General features: G+C 45.7%; 1 protein-coding gene across 5 annotated transcripts; it reads left to right on the forward strand.

Moving 5' to 3' along the window:
- The first annotated feature begins 676 nt into the window (after positions 1-676).
- On the forward strand, positions 677-18,560 carry NR4A2 (nuclear receptor subfamily 4 group A member 2). Of its 5 annotated transcripts, none has more exons than XM_032755673.2 (8): positions 677-969; positions 12,221-12,344; positions 12,823-13,688; positions 14,467-14,596; positions 14,986-15,149; positions 16,071-16,273; positions 16,665-16,843; positions 16,993-18,532. In XM_032755673.2, the coding sequence occupies exons 3-8, from the start codon at positions 12,825-12,827 to the stop codon at positions 17,247-17,249; spliced, it is 1,797 nt and encodes a 598-aa protein (XP_032611564.1). In that variant the 5' UTR covers positions 677-969; positions 12,221-12,344; positions 12,823-12,824; the 3' UTR covers positions 17,250-18,532. The 5 variants fall into 5 exon arrangements, 4 of the variants coding, with proteins under 4 accessions (XP_032611564.1, XP_032611563.1, XP_058297842.1 ...); XR_004370378.2 differs by lacking the exon at positions 677-969 and adding an exon at positions 10,286-10,526 and having other exon boundaries at positions 16,786-16,843; positions 16,993-17,011; XM_032755672.2 differs by lacking the exon at positions 677-969 and adding an exon at positions 10,286-10,526 and having other exon boundaries at positions 16,993-18,560.
- Positions 18,561-20,391: the final 1,831 nt, after the last annotated feature.

Raw genomic sequence — 20,391 nt, forward strand, 5'->3', positions numbered from 1 at the left:
TTTCGGTTGAGGACTTAACTACCACAAAAACGCATCCGACCTGTACTAGAATAGGTGTGTGAGGGAGCGGGAAAAGCTCGGGTCATTTTAACTGGACTAGAAAGGAATACAGCGATCCCCTCGCTAAACTTGCCGCCAAGTTCCCTCCTCGCCATCCCGGGGTGCGGGGAAAACCCCCTCCAGCCCCGGGGCCCCGGCAGCACTCGGGGACGCCGGCACGCCTGGCTCCTTCCCACCCGCGAACGGCGCTCCCCGCAGGGCGCGCCGGGGCGGGGCGGTGAAAGAGGAGCGCGGCGCGAAGGGCCGCGGGCGGCCCAGGAAGGGAGGAGGGAAGCTTGGGAGGCTGGCGGGCGGTTTTATTGTTTCCTTTCGCCCTCCTCCTCCCGCGCCTCGGCCCCAGCGTCACTGGAAAGCCGCCCAGGCCGCCCGGCGGCAGGTTATTTATAGCGCGGGCTGCGCGCGCGTCACGGAGCCCGGCCCGGCTGACGGGGCCGCTGACGCGCTTGGCCGCGGGGCCGAGTCCGCGGGGCTGCGCGCCGGGCGCCGGTGACAATGGGCTTCTGTGTGTGCAGCTGCCGCCGCCGCCGCCGCCGCCGGCGGCCGGGGGCCGGGGCCGGGGCCGGGGCCGGGGGCGGGGGGCGGGGGGAGGGGGGAGGGGGGCGGGCGACTCCCCGGCTCCCTTCCCTGTCGGCCGCGACCCCCCGAAAGGTAACAGGCCTATTTCGCCCCCGGCCAGGACATGGGCCCTGTGGGCTTTTTTTTTTTTCTATTTTATCAGTAAGTTCCCCTTGCCCCAGCCTCCGCTTTCACTTCCCGCGTTCCCTCTACCCCAAAAACCGCCCCAACATGTCGAGAGAGGGGCATCTACCCAGCCGGGGGCGGCCACTTTGTGAGCCCCGGGGAGCGGGACCCGTACCAGGCGCGCCCAGCGGGGGATGCGGTGACCGAGGGGCCGGGAGCGCCGGGCAGGTAACGTATCCTGGACCTAGAGTCGGGTGACTTTGGGGCGGGAGGAGCGGAGCAGGGGTGGGTGTGAACGCCGGCCGGCCCTTCCCCGACTCCTGTCCCCCCTCCTTCGCCCCCCTCGCCTGCGCGCTGGAAGCCAATCTGCGTGTGTAGCGCGGAGAGCGAAAGAGAAACTTCTGCGTGACTGACTAGATGAGGCTCCTCCCGAGAAGCCGAGATAATAGAGGCCCCTCTCCCGCCGCCCGCCTGTTTCTCCTCCCCCGGCCGCTCCCTCCTGTCGCCCCACCCCTCGAAGGCTGCGGACCAGCCCCCCACACTTCCCCCTACACCTCTGGCGGGTTCGCGCAGTGGACGCCCCCGCCCTGCGGGAGGAGGGGCTGGCGCGGATTTTAGGGACTTCCTGGGATGCGGAGACCGGCTCTGAACCATCCCCTTTCTGCTGCCGGGAGCTGGGGAAGCTCGCTGTGGAGCGTCTCGCACGTGGCAGGCAGGCAGAGAACTTGCTGCACCTTTTAGGAAATTGCAATCGATTTGTAATGCACTTTCGCTAATTGGGAGTTCAAAATTAAACTTTAATAAAGCATTTGTGTCGTCTCGTCTAATTGTGAAAGCTTCCATCCGTCCTGGTAGATAGACTCTAAGTCTCAAGTTAATGGCGCTAAGCTAGATTCCCCCCCACCCAAGTACAATTCCGTCAGCCGTCGTCGGCGCAGCTGGATTTCCGTAAGGTACAGATGTTGCTAATGACAGCTTAAGCACGGATGGGCAGATAGCATACGGAATGCAACATGTTGCCATATGGTTCCTTTAGCCTTTCACCTCCAGGGATATCAATCACATATATTCTGGGAGGAACTTAATGACTCTCTGAACAGCAAAATGAATTACCTGGTACAATTTATATCCCTTGACCTGATACGTTATAACAACAGGAAGATAGCATCTCGCAATTTCTGTGGTATAAATTGAGCTACAGAGTTACATTTCAAATTCTACAACATCTATTTGTAGTTTAAGGGGCCCTGTCATATTCTGGCTGTAAAATCTGTTTCTGTATTGCCCATCTCCTTCCCCCTCCTACCTCTGGAGGAAGCAAAATTTATAAAGTTTAGCAAAACTGTGGTGTCGGAAATTGCCAGTCAACTGATTAATAGATGAAGTATGGAGAAATGGAAAATATGACTTCCAGAGCTAGTTACTTCAACAAGAATTAGCCATCTTTAGGAACACCATACTTTTAAGCGTACAAAATTAAAGGACTCCGGAAAATGTATTTTCTGCTAGTTGTTTCAGTATAGCTCCTAAATCTATTCATTAACTGTTTGAAATTCTCCATTTATTTTCAAACTTCAACCATTCCTACACTTTGGAAATTACAGAAGACAGTTCTCAGAAATATGAAATACAGGAAATGCAAGTAGCACCTCCTCAGCGAACCAGTTTCTCTACCCACAACCCCATGCACTCATGATTTATGTAGCTTAATTTGAATCATGTACATGGTGGTACTGGTAGTTTGCTTTTTCCTCCCAACATATCAGTGACAGCATACTTAAGTTGCTGCTTCTCTCCTAGTGGAGTGATTCTGCAATATTTCACAGGTCTCATTTTTAAATATCCTGGTGACTAATAAAATGTTTTAATTGATTGATTTAATTTCAGATTATAAACGTGGTCGTCTTACTGTATCCTTTATTTTCTGTTCACTAATACAGATAGATCACACGGGAAGACAATAAGGGCAAAAAGTAAAATAATTTACTAGAATTTCTAAACTTTATGTTTACTTTTACCTACTAAGGGATATCTGAAAGGTAGAGACATACTTTTAAAACTTTTTGCTTCTGGCTCTATGTAAACATTAATTCATGTAAACTAATGACTAGCAGAATGCCCAAGATAGACATGAACAGTCCGAAAAAGTATTTACTTTCAGTCATGTCAAGTTTCAGAAAGTGTTAACATTTTAAAAGTTTGTCTATATATCATGTCCTTTCAGAATTATTGTGAAATTATAAGACGATGCTTCTCCTTTTTTTTTTCCTTTGTAGTGGCTGATTTGTTACCTAGTGCTTGAGTTAGTTCGATAATTTGGATAATTATTATCAAATAAGATCTTTTGTGTGTGTATACAGGAGAAAATCTTATACAGAACACATTAAGATATACATAAGTTATGGCAATCTTGTTTTCTGGGGCTGTTTTTTAAATCTTTTGATGGCTGAGGTTTTATTTCTCTTTGTAGCACCAGCACTCGATGTGTTTTAAATATGATCAGTAGTGATGGTGAGCTTGTCAATAATGACTCCATCTCCATGACTTGTGAATAGGCGGTGAGTGTGTCCTTTAATCAGTCACACAGAACTTGCTTTATAAAGCTGTTATTGTCATGAACAGATATTGCAGTCTTTTGTCAGGCCCAGTGATTATTAAAGTGTTCCTTCTTCAAAAGCCAGGCCAAAAGTCCTGCTGTGCTTCATTTCAGAATTGAAGTCCATTAGTAAATAAAATCCCAAGCCTCACGATTTGCTTTTCCTCAAGTTACAGGCTTACATATATTTCATTAATAATCTTGGGCCCTTTTGTAGACATAAGTAGGTATATTTTTGGTATATATATATGGCAACAAAAATAAAATATGTATCTTGCAGCATGACTTTTATTTTAAATGAAGATTTGATGGATGTCCATTGTTACTCTAAATGAGGTGGCTGGCTACCAAGGGAAACCCTATAGTCAGAAAGTACTAGAATTGTTACTGTCTACAGGGAATCACTTTCTATTTTTTGAGTTCTCAACTTCACCTCCTCCTTTCAATAGTGCCCCTCCATATTGCTAATCTGAGAATTAGTCTGAATATGAAAACTTTTGAAAATATATTTGTGTTGTCCAAGAAAAATTTCACCAGTGTTTCTGGTTGCCTGCTGGTTTTCAGTCTTTATCTTGAGTGGGCATGTTTATTCTAACTGAATGAAGAAAGACTATTGAATTAGGTATATTCCCCATGCTAAGTAATTTTAACTGTGATGTAATCCTAGCTGCTTTCTTATTTTTACTCCCGAATAAATTTAAAATATTTAAGATTGGCCAGGTGTCTGTTTTTCTCAAGGTAACATGGGACAGCTATGGATAGGCATTAGGCCTCTCATAGAACTCTTCATTCAAGTGAGTGTGGCTGAGAGGAACAACCAGGAAAGAGTATAGTGCCCCATTGCACTTGCCCTGTTGGCTTTTCAAATGCAAAATCCACGTTGTTGCATTTGGAAACTTGTTTCTCTGTTTTATGGTATTTCATTTAAGAATTTTTTTTAACTACCAGTCTGTAAATATTTAACCAGCCAAGCAGGAAACAGCCTTTTATTCTCAACTGTATACAGCTTTTGTTTTTATCTGGGTTAGCATGGTTGCCATGTAAATAACATATAAAATTTGACTTTGGTTGCCTTTACTTTGAAGATTGACAGGGGCTTCTTTCATTAATCTTGTTTTCTTTCATGTTCTGTATTAAGATATTGAAATACAGTATTTTATACATTTATGGGATTGTGTTTGCATTTATTTAATTTATGTTTCTTTTTTTGAAGCATGTAGCCTTGAATGTTTGTTCTACCTTTTTTTTTTTTTTCACATCATTACTCTGGTGCTGCTTGATGTAACTTGATTAGCTCCCTCCCCAGTCATGATTGGTAATTAAAATAGGCATTAAAATTAGTCACTTAGCAATTTTGCTGTTCAATTGGCAATTAAATTACTTAATTGCAATTAAAGTCCTAATTTTAATTGGCAAAATGATAGATGTAGATTTAAGATAATATGTATAAATACTTTAATAAGTGTCTATATAAGGATTACTTAATTACTCAACTTCAAGTTTATGCTGTTAACTTTAGAACTTTTAAGTGAGCAATGAAATTTATATTACATCTATTCAAAGGATATGGTAATTAGATTTATTACTTATCACTATAAGGGTCCTTGCTTTAAGTTACTTTTGTAGTGTTAAAATTGTAGGCTTGATAATTGCAGAATTCTGATGAGGAAAAGGGCATATATGTCTTTGTTGCAATATTATCAATACCTTCATTTTTAAAATTAAATTAAGACATTCCATCCACCAATTAGTCTGAGGAAAAAATCAAAAGTGGTTATTTTATCATTAAAGATAGAACAAAAACTAGCCAGCTTGTGATTTACATATAAAAACTTGCAAAATGTATGTATTTTATCTAAATTTAAATAAATGCTATCTAATACTGGTAGTGTTACTAATGTTATTAACTACTTTTAGAATTTGCAGATATTTGATATTTTCTTAGCATGTAGCAACTTATTTTCAGAATCTTTAAACTGTCTTTTAGGACTTTGTACATTTTAGTGATACCCATGTTTACTAAAATTAGCAATGAAATCTAAAACCAAAGTTATTCTTCTTTGCCTAATAAAAAATAGTTCTTAAATAAGAAAATATTAAGTGGTTAATTTAAAAGCAAGTATTTAGGAGATGGTTACTGTGTGTCAAGTATTAACAAAAAAAGAAGGAATTTTATTATGCAAAATACTTTTTGAGTGGCATGAGGTTTTACCATATGTTCAGTTTTATAATTTTAATTTACAAGAAGATGCTTCTAGAAAAAAGAATGCTCTTTTTTTTCTGCACATCTTTACACATTTCTAGTACTGAGTTCTGTATCAAAGAAAAATAATTTTAAAAGTATTTGCGTTAAGTGGTTTTTGGTAAAAATTGGCTGAGAAATACTGAATAAAAGCTACAACTACCCAAAATGTGAATATTAACAAAGCAATTGACTTGTTCTTTAATCATCCTATGAGAAAGGAACAAACAATTTGGTCAGTTAATATCCTGTCAATGCAAATGAAATGGCAAAAGCAAAACAACAAAAAAACTTTCAGAAGTAAAAACTAATTTTGTATTTTCAGAAACAGATTTTTTTCAAAGTGAAAATTTATTTCTTCTATCAGTAATGTGACTTACTGCCCAATGGCAACAAATGCTGTGAATTAGTTTGTCTAAATGTAATTTAAAATATATATCTTTTAATGCTAAAAATAGGTTCTACAAAGTAATTTTATTATGAAAAATCTTAAAGTTGCCTCAACTCTTACAGCATAACAGGTATGTCTGTCTCACTGTATCTGCATTGTAAGGTCTATTCTGAATTCATTTGGGAAGAATGGTGAAATAAATCCCTAAAGGTCTCTTTCCCATGCATTAAAATAGAAAATCCTATGGGATTACATTCATGTTTGCTTTCTAAATTATGCCAAAAGCTCAATTTTATTAAGTATAATTTGCCTAGCCATGCATAAAATAAAATACTTTGGTTTTGATGTGAGTATATGTATTATTTATGTTGATTTTTAATGAAAATATGTTTACATGTACCAATATGTTCTGCTTAATATTGGTTAATGTCATAAAAGATAATATAGTAACATTACCTTCCTAAATGTTTTTCTGTGGTCATCCAATAGTGTTTCTTAATAGTAATGCTTTTTAACTTATTTCAATTGGTTTCAAAAGAGAATAGGAGCAATTTTTACTCCCATTTTAAAAATTGTTAAGAAAATAGACCTTCATTGTGGGGTAACTTTACACATTTATACATGGCAATAGTTTGAAGTTATATCAGCTGTGGGGGCCTGAAAAAGCCATTATTGTCATTTTAATTGAGTTATAAAATACTTTATTTGAACTATTTATGTTCAAGAATCTTGAAGCGTTGCAGTCATATAAATGCAGAATTTCAGTTTCTTTTAGCCTAAAGCATCATTTTAACATATTCTGAAAGGTTGTTCAATTCTACATTTTGATTCCATATGTGTAATTAAATCTGTATGCACAAAAGCATTCTCTTATGTACTAGCAAATATACCCACAGGAATCTCCTTCTAAACTATAATTTATTTAAACAGGTAATCATAGGATTTTAAAACATGCTTTCATTTTTCCAAACTGTATGCCAATTTGAACTTCTTGGTGATAAAATGAGAGATTTTATTACCAGTTTGATTGTTTCCTTCTGTGACCTAACAGTGAGTTACGCATGAGCAGGAGGAAATAAAGAAAATCTTTTGTGAACCTAATCCCATGTGTTAAAACTGTTTCCCTTTTGGAGAAAATAGAATAGAATAAAAAATTTTTAGTTATTTATGAATTCCAGCACAATATGAATATTTGGGCCTGCAGCATTCTCTTTGGTTTAGCTTAGGTAGTAAATAGCGTGTGTGTGTGTGTGTGTGTGTGTGTGTGTGTGTGTGTGTGTGTGTGTGATTCTCTTGAACGTTGTAGAGTCAGGCCCCCTACTGACTGGATCAGTCAATTACACACACATTGGCGGTGCTACTGAGACATCGTCCCATCACAATCTGGTGAGGAAAACTAGTCTGGGGTTTTGAGCGTGGCCTTTTTTTTTTTTTTTTTAAAAACACTTTCTGATCTATATGCTGAATCCTTTCCAACCCAGCTCATCCGGGCCCTACAGAAACCCCAGCCTAAGAAGCAGCTTATTCAAAATTGGTTTAAACGAGTTTAACAGTCTTACATCCGGCGTGTCTTCCTAAGAAACAGTAAAAGCTTCCCAGAAACCAGAATAGGACTTTGAAGAGGAGAGAACTCTTACACAGATGATAGAATAGATGAGAAAGCTCTCCCCTTTCTCTCAATTTATATTTAATTTATATTTAATTTTATACTTAATCATTCTATTCCCAGTTGTTAATAATTGTTATAATAAGCTGCTGTGAAAACTACCCTTCATTCTTGGTTGCATTAAGACTTGGACAAAGGCTGTTATCAGAAAGCCGCACTCGACAGGTTGCTATTAAAGAATAAGGCATCGTATTACAATGTTTGGCTTCCTTGGAGCTCACTTTAAGAACTCCAGGACACTTTTCAGCTCTCTGGGGAGGCATTTTCAAATTGTCCCAGGTTCAACCTAACCTAAACTGAATGTGTTTTTAATGGCAATGAGGGAGGGGGAAGCGTGCAGAGTGAATGTATCTCCTTAAACGGGAGTATGTGTATGGAGGCTGGTGGTTACAACCTTAAAGTTCTACCGGCCCCCGTTTTCCTAGGACTATATTAAAAAATAATAACTGCCATCCTGGCGTGCCTGTGCTTGAGTTTCCGACTGCCTGAAAATAGTGGCCGGGAGCCTCGCCCACCGCGGGGATCAAGGAAAGCTTCCCGTGGCCGCACCCTGCTCCCTCGCGGAAGGGGAAGGGAACCCGGGAGGGCGCCTCTGAGCTGGAGTTGCTGCTATTTTGGGCCCAGCCTGGCCGGTGCGTCAATGCCTGCGCCCCTGCGTCACCGCCACCCCCACCCCCTTCCTTCTCCCCAGCTCTCCAAACTCTCACTTTTTCCCTTTCGTTCGCATGGAATCGCTTCTGCCCACGGGGCGCTGACGCTACCGAACTCATGCTAATATGCTATTCTTCGCCCTCCCCTCCTCATCCCCCTGCTCACACACCCTCACCCGCCACCACAACCCGCCCCCCCCCACCCACTTCCTGGTTTTATTTTTTTTCTCGCGCCCGCTAGGGCATCGCCGAGCAGCGGCGGCGGCGGCAGCAGCAGCGGCAGCCGCAACATCTGGGGGAAACTTAAGGTGGTCACGTAGGTTTCCCCGAGGCTGCGGCGCAGAAGAGCCCGCGGCTTCCTGGGGCAGCCGCAGGGCATCTGATGGCAACGCCTCCCCAGCCGCCGGCGAGCTGGGGGCAGCAGGGAGTAGGCAGAGGCGGGGCTGCAGATTAGGGTTGAGCAGTCCGGGATCCTGAATAGTTCCACGGAGCCATCAGCCGGTACTGAGAACACAAGTAGGGGGGCAAGTTGCAAAAGGGTCCCGGCGGCCTGGAAGCGAGCCACACCGAGAAAGGAGGGGCTGCTGGGACGCTCTGCGCGAGTAGAAAAGCGGGGGCGGCTCCGAACTCTCCCTCCCAAGGCCCGGCCGCTGGAAGCCCCGCGGGAGAAGCCCTAGGAAGCCCTCCCAGCTCCGGCGGGGAGACGGGGAGGGGGCTTGCCCTCCGGAGCTGTGGCGTTGCCTTTGCTAGAAAGCTCCCTGCGCCCTCGGCGTGGCGAGGGGAAATGACTTGCAAAGCAGAATCAGCGGCGACTCGGACGGCTGCGGGGGTGGGACACGCTCCCACAGCCAGCTCGGGGCCCCTCTCCTGGCTGGGCTGTAGGCTCACACCTTACGCTTTGCGGAGACGCTGCCCCCAATCCCCACCCGCTTCGCTTTTCTTGTCCAGTCTTTCTGGGCTCTAAGATTGAGGCTGTGATAGACCTTGTGTTTCAAATGAAGGTCGATTTATTTCCCTAAAACTCGTGGAAGGGGTACAAGTTGGTGGGCACCGAGGAGTATCGAAAGAGAGTTTGCAGAAGGTGGGAATCAGAGTACCTTTCTGCAGAAGGCGCACCTGTTGCCTGCTGCTCGGCTGCATTGCCTGCGAAAGGAAAAGGGGCGACGCTTCACTCTGACTTTTGGGGTTTCTAAAGAGCTGGGTCACGGTCACTGTCTACCCTCTCCCTTTCCTCACCCCTCCCACGCACCACGTCCTCCATCGAACGTGGGCACTGCATGGAAATAAGGAAACAGAAAAATAGGCCCTACCCCCACTCCCATTCCCTTTCAGATGGGAGTGTGGGGGGTGGGGGTGGGGGGAGAGAGAGAGAGAGATAATGAGAATGAATATATGCCAGAAGAGGAGAAGGCCTGGGACAGGAAAAGGGAGTAAAAGGGGATGAACCGGGTAGGGAAATCCCACCCGAACTGCGTGAGCCCTCTGAGCGTCTCGTGTCATGGGACATCTGTAAGCTCTTCCGCTAAGGGGGTGACGAAGGTGGGTGGGAGAGGTTAGGGCGCTGCAAGGCACATCCCATTCCGTGCGGCTCCAGGTGCGTGCTACCTGGCCCACGCCGGCCTTCCCTTCCGCCGGTGCTTTTGTTGCACCCTCCCCACATGTGAGCGGCCGAGCCGCTGCGAGGGCGCAGGGGCTTCGGGGAAAGTGAAGTGTCGCGGCCCTGCGGGCTGCGCGGACCTGGGAGAGGTCACACCTCTTTCGGAAAAAAAAAGAAAAGAAAAAAAGAAAACACCAAAAACCACCCAAGTTGGCTACCAAGGTGAACGCAGAGCGGTTCCCACCTTAAAATCGGCCCTGCTCGTGACGTCAGGTCGGAAATATACCAAAGCGAGCGCGGGCCAGGAGTCCAGGGAGCGCGGCAGCGCGGCGATTGGGCGGCGGGCCGCTGACGCGCGCTGACGCGCGGAGACTTTAGGTGCATGTTGGCAGCGGCAGCGCGAGCCACATAAACAAAGGCACATTGGCGGTCAGGGCCAGTCCGCCTGGCGGCTCGCGCACGGCTCGGCGGTCCCGTTTGCTTGTCCAGCCGGCCGCCTGTCCCTGCTCCCTCCCTCCGTGAGGTGTCCGGGCTCCCTTCGCCCAGCTCGCCCACCCCTCCCCGACCCCGGCGCCCGGGCTCCCAGAGAGAACTGCACTTCGGCGGAGTTGAATGAATGAAGAGAGACGCGGAGAACTCCTAAGTGAGTAGATGCAGCCCATGCAGTTCGCCTTCTTTTATGCTTTTTCCTTCTTTTGCACGTCTCTTCTTTCCACTTGTGTGGGACAGGTTCTCTGGAAGTGGGAGCCAGAGGCTTCTAGTGAGAGTGGGACCGAAGGATGGGGAGTGCGTGCGCGCAGTTACCGGGGGCATTTGTTCGAACTTCGGCTTTGGCACTAGTGGGGAGTTGGCTCTCGACAGAGGCTTCCAGGCTCCTCATTGGTAGACGTGGAAGGGAGACTCCACAGTTTGGGAGCTGAGGACTAGCCCGCGGAAATGTGCGCAAAGTTTGCTGTTAGTGAGGAATTGATTGTGGCCTGTGAACACGGAGACTCCAAGTCCTATGTATACGCGGGAAGCTGCCCACAAACTGACAGGGAGAGAAAGTTCTTCAGTTTATGCGTTGCTTGGGAACTGTGTCTCCGCGGCTGGCCAGCGCGCGATGTTTCCCTGGTATTGTTGAGTAAGGGTGGTGTTGGTAGCGTGTCCTGTTACTAAGTTGCCTGAAATTTCTGGTTTTGACATATGCTGTCCTTGGGTTTGCGAATGTGTCAGAGAGAGAGAGAATATGAATGTGTAAAGAGTACAGTTATGAAACTGTGGAGCTACCAGGGGGTTAATATCCAACACAGGAATATCTCTAAGGGCTGTGGGGTTCGAGTCTCCTTTCTGCTTTTTCTGGGTAATCTCCCACCCACCCCCACCACCACTATGAAGCAAGATTGTGGAGGAGGGGAAAGAATAAAAAGAGAGGATACTGGCTTTCTTTTTTCATTAGTAATAAGATTGACTGTGCTCTAGAATGCCTTCCAAGTGGGAACATCTGAAAATTACTAGGACACAAGAATGCCTTGTTCCAGAAAGGCAGATCGTGGAAGGCATTATGGGGAAGGTGTTCATCTTGCTGTGCTGGGAAACACTTCTAATATTGGTGCCAATACCATATAAGCAGTATGTCCCCCCTCTGCAATTGACCTAAGAAGCTCCTGGAAAAGTAAATCCCCTCTTCCCACCTTGTGACCATCAAGCCTTGTGACCATTAAAGATGCTGAATGACAAGTTTTCTGGAAAAGTGAACATCAATTTATCTGTAGCTCCAATCCCAGTGCTCTGTCAAAAGCACTTTAGAAGTAAGGATGCTTCCACTCAAATTGCCTTCTCAGTCAAGGCCTTTCTAACATTTTGTAAGGGGGAAGATTGTTTTCTCATTTTATATTCTTGACTTCTACTTTCTTCCCCTCTACCAAAAGAAAAGGCAATTTCACCACAGGAAAAAAAAAAAATGCAAGAGAAGATTCCAATGCTGTATTTTCAGACTCTAGTCTTCATACTCAGGTCCTGAATTAACCTAAGATGGAAATGACCTCTCCACCTACACTATAGCGAAGGGGCCAGTTCATTACATCATAAATGTTAAATGAGTTCATGGACTAGCTTTCCTCTTGCAGGATCCTCTCTCTGCAAGGATTTACACAGTGCAATGGGTGGTATTTTCTGTTGTTTCAAGTCATTTCTTTTATACATTCATTTTAAGTGCTGTGTTTGGTAAAGGCTTCCCACTCATTTCCAATGAGACAAACAGGGAAGGCATGGAAGGGCCTGCCTGGTGAGTCTACATATGCCCAGCTGAATCTCTGTCGGGAAGAAACCCTGAAGCTTCCTGTGTCTGTATTTCAGGGAGGAGATTGGACAGGCTGGACTCCCCATTGCTTTTCTAAAAATCTTGGAAACTTTGTCCTTCATTGAATTACGACACTGTCCACCTTTAATTTCCTCGAAAACGCCTGTAACTCGGCTGAAGGTTAGTGCAACTTCATTTCTTTCCTTTACTCTCCGGAGTTCCCCAAACATCAAGAAACAGGACAAGGCAAACCCTGTAACTTAAGGTTTGCCCGACCCATCGCCTTCGGGAACAACTTTCTCATTGTGAAATTCAACTGCATTTCTAGATGGTCATTTCTAGAAAGAGACTGCTGAATCTGAGCTTCAGAGAAGAGGCTCATCTGAGTGGGATGAGTGGGGGGTATGGGGGAGATGTTTGGAAATACCCAGGAGTGTAGACCCTCAGTAGCTTTTTAGCTCTGGGTCTTTATTTGGTTAGTCTTTCCACGCCCTACACTGTTGTTCTGCAGCGTTCTCTCTCTCCTGCCCTTCCTCTTGCGCCCCTACATGCTCTCTGACTGCCGCGGGCTGCCGGTGTAGCTCCAGGTGTACCCCAGCCCGGGAGAAAGTGTTCAGTTGACCAGGCTGAGTGTGTTATCACCCTGTTTCATTTCCAGCCATGCCTTGTGTTCAGGCGCAGTATGGGTCCTCGCCTCAAGGAGCCAGCCCCGCTTCTCAGAGCTACAGTTACCACTCTTCGGGAGAATACAGCTCCGATTTCTTAACTCCAGAGTTTGTCAAGTTTAGCATGGACCTCACCAACACTGAAATCACTGCCACCACTTCTCTCCCCAGCTTCAGTACCTTTATGGACAACTACAGCACAGGCTACGACGTCAAGCCACCTTGCTTGTACCAAATGCCCCTGTCCGGACAGCAGTCCTCCATTAAGGTAGAAGACATTCAGATGCACAACTACCAGCAACACAGCCACCTGCCCCCCCAGTCTGAGGAGATGATGCCGCACTCCGGGTCGGTTTACTACAAGCCCTCCTCGCCCCCGACGCCCACCACCCCGGGCTTCCAGGTGCAGCACAGCCCCATGTGGGACGACCCGGGGTCTCTCCACAACTTCCACCAGAACTACGTGGCCACTACGCACATGATCGAGCAGAGGAAAACGCCAGTCTCCCGCCTCTCCCTCTTCTCCTTTAAGCAATCGCCCCCTGGCACCCCGGTGTCTAGTTGCCAAATGCGCTTCGACGGGCCCCTGCACGTCCCCATGAACCCGGAGCCCGCCGGCAGCCACCACGTGGTGGACGGGCAGACCTTCGCTGTGCCCAACCCCATTCGCAAGCCCGCGTCCATGGGCTTCCCTGGCCTGCAGATCGGCCACGCGTCGCAGCTTCTCGACACGCAGGTGCCCTCACCGCCGTCGCGGGGCTCCCCCTCCAACGAGGGGTTGTGCGCTGTGTGTGGGGACAACGCGGCCTGCCAACACTACGGCGTGCGCACCTGTGAGGGCTGCAAAGGCTTCTTTAAGGTGAGCACTGGCGGGAGCGGAGTAGGCAGGTAGGGAGCCCCTAATGCCCGGGACCCCGGAGTGTGCCCTCCGCCTAGGTGCCAGCAGCCCAGCCCCAGCTCTTCGGGGACTGCCCAGCTCTCCGGGGTCCGCCGAAGCTGCCCTGCAGCAGACCATGGGCTGCGGTGGGGACTTCCGGGTGTCTGAGAAAGGGAAGCAGAAAGACTGGGAGGCCAGGGTCGCATCCCTCTCGCACTCAGCCGACCCCGCCCGAAGTTGCTGGAGCCGGAGTTGGAAGAGGGTCATTTGCATGTGCTAGGAGCTGTCTTCCCTGTTCAGAATGAAATTGGTTAGGACAGAGAACCGTGTCTGAGCTAACCAAGTGGAACAGAATTCCCTATGGTCAAATTAAGTGATCTCTTTATTTCGCCATCCTGATTGAATAATCTTATCATTTTAAATAGAGAAGGTCTCCAAGGAATGTAAATAATATGAATGCCCACGGATTTGTATTTACTGAGCGTCTCCTTCTCCTTCTCTTGGCATATAAAACACAGCAAGGAGCGGCAAGGTTAGCTCAAATGTTAACGCTATCAATTTTCTTCTGTTAAATGCCCTGGGGGAGGAAAAAAGAAAAGAAAGAAAGAAAAGGAAGAGAAAAAAATAAAATGGAATTGTGTGTATGTGTTTGTTTGTGGGGAGGAATCATAGATCCCAGCCACATAATAGAAATTTTCTCCGAGTTGCCTGATTTTCAAAAGAAGAAAAAAAAGTTGGTCTATATTGTCTCCTTTTGCAGCGCACAGTGCAAAAAAATGCAAAATACGTGTGTTTAGCAAATAAAAACTGCCCAGTGGACAAGCGTCGCCGGAATCGCTGTCAGTACTGCCGATTTCAGAAGTGCCTGGCTGTTGGGATGGTCAAAGAAGGTAGGTTGGGGGGAGCTGCCGACCCTCCAGTTTGCGCCCTTAGGAAACCACTGCTCATACTCCAGCATCATGTGCCACTTCCCGGTGCTGGGGATCTCCGACACCCCCTCAGTCTGGCCTCCAGGACCCTGCAGCTGCCTGCTTGCCCGGCCTCCCCTAGAGAAAGCCGCCAGGCCCTTCTCTCCTTTAACTATACGACCCATTTGGAGGAAGACATAAAATAACCCCGCATTTTTTAATGCTTCTAGTCAGTAAAGGCTTTACGAGCACTGGGGCCCTGAGCTGCTCAGCCTGGTGCCCCGCGGCTGCGGCCTTCCCCGGGGAGGGACCGAGGCAGCAGCTGGGCCTGGGCTCGGAAAAGCGGCGCTAACAGGGCTCTTCCTTTGCAGTGGTTCGCACAGACAGTTTAAAAGGCCGGAGAGGTCGTTTGCCCTCGAAACCGAAGAGCCCACAGGAGCCCTCTCCCCCTTCGCCCCCGGTGAGTCTGATCAGTGCCCTCGTCAGGGCCCATGTCGACTCCAACCCGGCTATGACCAGCCTGGACTATTCCAGGGTAAGAAGCTGGCGGGGGGGATATCATGTGGACAAACCGACAGATGGGCAGGACCCCTCCCCACATCCACCATTAACTCTCAGATTCAATGGGGGTAAAGAAGGCAAGCAAGGCTGTATATGCCTCGCAGCTCTGGCCAGGGCCTCAGGATTCAGACCTTCAGACAATCCATGTAGCTGGGGGCATAGACATGAGGACAGGACAGAGGAAGGAGGAGAGGGACACGCCACAGGGTTTGAAGCTGTGTGAATTCCCACTACCCCATCACCCCTCCTCTTTCATATACACCAGTGCCTCTACCATGAAATCCAGGGGCTGTACAAACTCTCCCCCTTCCCAATCTACTTTATTCCCAGTTCTCCGTAGAGATAGCTGCTTTAATTCTCATCCTTCCTGGCACTGTGCTGGGGAAGGATGTGGGGCCTGTCTGGGGGTCAGGGAAGAGAAGGAGAGGGTGTAAAGAATGGCAGTGGGGTGGGGGATCAAGTGGTCAGATCCTTTTTACTCCAGCTGTGAAAAATATGTGGGCTTTAATTGGAGGAAGTATGTTGAGCAAACCTGGTAGCGACTGCAATTTTATTAAGATTTGCAAAAGGGCCTCTCAGCTCGAGGCCCACTCTGGGACTAGCATGAATACTAACGTGTCAATTGTTTTGTGGAGATAAGAGTGAACGTTTCCCAGGGCTGGATGGCACTGTATTTAGTCTGTATGGAAATGGTAATTTACATATTTAAAGCAGCGACCTCGTAGCACCATCCCTAATTGAATTAATTGCCCCGGAACATCTAATTTCCTTACTGGTCAGAGAGAGGTTTAATTGTTATAAAAACCTGGCTCCCCTACTAGAAACGGGGTTAGCAATTTCACGGGTTATATATTTTAGAGAACCTCATTAAGTGCTTTTTAAAATGAAATTCCAGTTCCAGGCGAACCCTGACTATCAGATGAGTGGAGATGACACCCAGCATATCCAGCAATTCTATGATCTCCTGACTGGCTCCATGGAGATCATCCGGGGCTGGGCGGAGAAGATCCCTGGCTTCGCAGACCTGCCCAAAGCCGACCAAGACCTGCTTTTTGAATCAGCTTTCTTAGAACTGTTTGTCCTTCGATTAGCATACAGGTAATGAGGGAGGGAGGAGACAATCCAGGGAGGTTGTGAGAGAAATCGAGAAAGGAAAAGAAAGGGAGGAAGGGAAACCAGAGGGTGGGGTAGAGAAACAGACAGAACAGGAAATGAAAGTCGGAGAAAGGAAGAAAAAGAAAGAAAACAAAAAAAAGACAAGGGAGGGAGCGAGCCCAGAAGCCTTGGATGAATGGAATGGAGGTGGGATAGGGGGCGTTCCTGATTGTTATGAAATTAAACCCTTTCAAGGTCCACTGGTCTACATTTTATTAACTCTTCAGTAATTAGGTGCCTCTTAAATCCCTCATTTATTGCTCTTCAAGTAATTAGTTGTTTAGCTTTTCTCTCTCTCTTTTTCTCCCCTCTCTCTCTTTGGTATTAATTGCAGGTCCAACCCAGTGGAGGGTAAACTCATCTTTTGCAATGGGGTGGTCTTGCACAGGTTGCAATGCGTTCGTGGCTTTGGGGAATGGATTGATTCCATTGTTGAATTCTCCTCCAACTTGCAGAATATGAACATCGACATTTCTGCCTTCTCCTGCATTGCTGCCCTGGCTATGGTCACAGGTCAGTACTGCAGGCGCAGGGCGCTTCCCCTCCAGAACTGCCTAGCAGGATTTGTCCTGAGTTTCCCTTGTCACATATTCTCCTTGGTTTTGCCAACTAGCTAACTGTCTTGTACATTCTTCTTTTGTTTCTGATTATGTTTTCTGCAGAGAGACACGGGCTCAAGGAACCCAAGAGAGTGGAAGAGCTGCAAAACAAGATTGTAAATTGTCTCAAAGACCACGTGACTTTCAACAATGGGGGGTTGAACCGCCCCAATTATTTGTCCAAACTGTTGGGGAAGCTCCCAGAACTTCGTACCCTTTGCACACAGGGGCTACAGCGCATTTTCTACCTGAAATTGGAAGACTTGGTGCCACCGCCAGCAATAATTGACAAACTTTTCCTGGACACTTTACCTTTCTAAGACCTCCTCCCAAGCACTTCAAAGGAACTGGAAAGATAACGGAAACTGTCCAGAGGGGGCAAGTCACATGGGCAGAGATAGCCGTGTGAGCTGTCTCAGCTCAAGCTGCCCCCCATTTCTGTAACCCTCCCAGCCCCCTTGATCCCTAAAGAAAACAAACAAACAAACAAAAACTGTTGCTATTTCCTAACCTGCAGGCAGAACCTGAAAGGGCATTTTGGCTCCGGGGCATCCTGGATTTAGAACATGGACTACACACAATACAGTGGTATAAACTTTTTATTCTCAGTTTAAAAATCAGTTTGTTGTTCAGAAGAAAGATTGCTATAATGTATAATGGGAAATGTTTGGCCATGCTCGGTTGTTGCAGTTCAGACAAATGTAACACACACACATACACACACACACACACACAGACACACACAGACACATCTTAAGGGGACCCACAAGTATTGCCCTTTAACAAGACTTCAAAGTTTTCTGCTGTAAAGAAAGCTGTAATATATAGTAAAACTAAATGTTGCGTGGGTGGCATGAGTTGAAGAAGGCAAAGGCTTGTAAATTTACCCAATGCAGTTTGGCTTTTTAAATTATTTTGTGCCTATTTATGAATAAATATTACAAATTCTAAAAGATAAGTGTGTTTGCAAAAAAAAAGAAAATAAATACATAAAAAAGGGACAAGCATGTTGATTCTAGGTTGAAAATGTTATAGGCACTTGCTACTTCAGTAATGTCTATATTATATAAATAGTATTTCAGACACTATGTAGTCTGTTAGATTTTATAAAGATTGGTAGTTATCTGAGCTTAAACATTTTCTCAATTGTAAAATAGGTGGGCACAAGTATTACACATCAGAAAATCCTGACAAAAGGGACACATAGTGTTTGTAACACCGTCCAACATTCCTTGTTTGTAAGTGTTGTATGTACCGTTGATGTTGATAAAAAGAAAGTTTATATCTTGATTATTTTGTTGTCTAAAGCTAAACAAAACTTGCATGCAGCAGCTTTTGACTGTTTCCAGAGTGCTTATAATATACATAACTCCCTGGAAATTACTGAGCACTTTGAATTTTTTTATGTCTAAAATTGTCAGTTAATTTATTATTTTATTTGAGTAAGAATTTTAATATTGCCATATTCTGTAGTATTTTTCTTTGTATATTTCTAGTATGGCACATGATATGAGTCACTGCCTTTTTTTCTATGGTGTATGAAAGTTAGAGACGCTGATTTTTTTTTCTGATAAATTCTTTCTTTGAGAAAGACAATTTTAATGTTTACAACAATAAACCATGTAAATGAACAGAATTTTGTCTTCTTTTTGGGTCAGGAAAAAATAATGACTAAACAGCAACATAACATACACAGTTGGAGATTAATTTGGAATAGGTCACTTATTCAATATCTGAATTTTAAACTGACAGCCTAAATCTATTCTGGCAAAAGAAATCAGGTGAACCAGAATAATTATCCAGATAATTCAGTAAAATATTTTTTCTTAACCAGAATTTTCCAGTCTGGTGACCAATATTTATTAGAATCAATTTAGAATATCTCAATTCTTTTGTTAACTTTGCAAGTAAGTGTAGCTTTCAGTAGAGAAGTTCTGGAGACCCAAAAGCTTTTGAACTTGAACAAGGTCGGAGTCTTGTCAAGTATTTGTCTTGCACAGTGATTAGGAAGTTATCTTTTTAAGACTCAAGAAGTCAACATGGATTTGAGGAGTGTTGTGTGTAATCTCTGATTTTCCAATTTCTCAATTTACAACTGTTGGGTCTTGGAGAAAGGGCAAAGCAGTTCAGGCCCTTTGAGCCTTGGTTCACTTTGGCACAGAGCAGAGCTCAGTAGAGGTATTTCTTACAACTCTTTATTTTCCTCATTCAGTGGATGGTGATGAGGTGCAATTTGTAGTTTTAGAATATAATTTCTCCCATGTAAGTTTCTCAGGTACATGATAAAATATCTGTGTGTTGGGTCTTGGGCCTAGTATAAGCATGTTGTAGCCGGGCCTCTAGGATTCCACCCAGCACCAACTTTCAAAAAAGAAAGGAAACTGATGCTGTAGAAGCTGCTTCCGCCCAGAACCCTTGTCGCTGGGCAGATGAGGTCCAATGAGTTTCACCTTAGGGTAGCCATGAATTCATAGAGAGCATAAGATGGGGACAGTCTCCTTCGCTGACCCTAGTGAATTACAGATGGCCTTTGGGTCACTGAAATTTACGAAGAGTGTTATTGTTTTTAATATGCAGAGTTAGAACTGTAAATTGTCATGAGAGCGCTCAGGTTTTCTTTTGCTTGTTTCCCCTCTTTTTAAGACACGTTTTGCGGGTCAGCAAAAAGAGAATGCAGGTCTCGGTAGCAATATAAGGTTATTTTTACGAGATGCGTTTTTCTCCGGGCAACTGAGGGACAAATAGGGTGGCCACATTAAGAGATTAAATAATAACGAAATGTTCAATTTCTTGACTTTCTTGAAAGGATGAGACTAGCCCTATCATTTTGTTTTCACATCTTATGCCCAAGAAAAGCCACAAAGCAGTAAGTAAAGAGAAAGAGAAAAGCTCTTTAGAAATGCTGGGAATCTGCAGAGCCTTCAGCACTCATCTCCCTCGCAGGTGTCTGCAGCACCGAGGCAATGACATTCCGTCACACAATCCCCGAGAGTTGAACCCAGAAACGAACTCTGTGACTGGTTCTCCCTTAAGGAAGCGGCGGCGCAACACCCAAGGCCAAGGGGGTGTCGGGTAGTTCGCCTCCTGGGAATTTGGGGTCAAAGTAGGCAGAGATGACGCTCCACCACGTCCGCGTGCCGACTGCACCAGCTCGCTGAACATTCAGTTGTGATTCTTAAGTTGCAAATTGGCTAGTGCCTTTTCTGTTTCACAGAGTCGCTGTCAAACTCCCGGCCGCGCACCGAGTTGCTCGGGTAAAGAGCGTCGCATGCATTGCTCCTGCATCTTTTCAGATGCAGCTGAGGACTTTTCTTGTCCTAATGTTTCTAGGAGTAAAGTGAGGAAAAACAACAAACACGCTACATTGCCAAAAGCCAGACGTTGCATGACCTTCTTCAGAAAGAGATTAAACTTTGTAATGAGGGCTTCATACCGTCCTGGTATTCCCACGTCCTCTTAAGC

This window comes from Hylobates moloch, unplaced genomic scaffold (genome assembly GCF_009828535.3).
Source record: "Hylobates moloch isolate HMO894 unplaced genomic scaffold, HMol_V3 SCAFFOLD_1, whole genome shotgun sequence".
NCBI lineage: Eukaryota > Metazoa > Chordata > Mammalia > Primates > Hylobatidae > Hylobates > Hylobates moloch.

Excerpts from the sequence above, each read along its gene's own strand:
- NR4A2 (XM_032755673.2), top strand. The coding sequence starts at position 12,825 with ATGCCTTGTGTTCAGGCGCAGTATGGGTCCTCGCCTCAAGGAGCCAGC. Across the intron at positions 14,597-14,985 it reads TGTTGGGATGGTCAAAGAAG|TGGTTCGCACAGACAGTTTA; the intron begins GTAGGTTGGGGG and ends CTTCCTTTGCAG. Across the intron at positions 16,274-16,664 it reads GTCCTTCGATTAGCATACAG|GTCCAACCCAGTGGAGGGTA; the intron begins GTAATGAGGGAG and ends TATTAATTGCAG.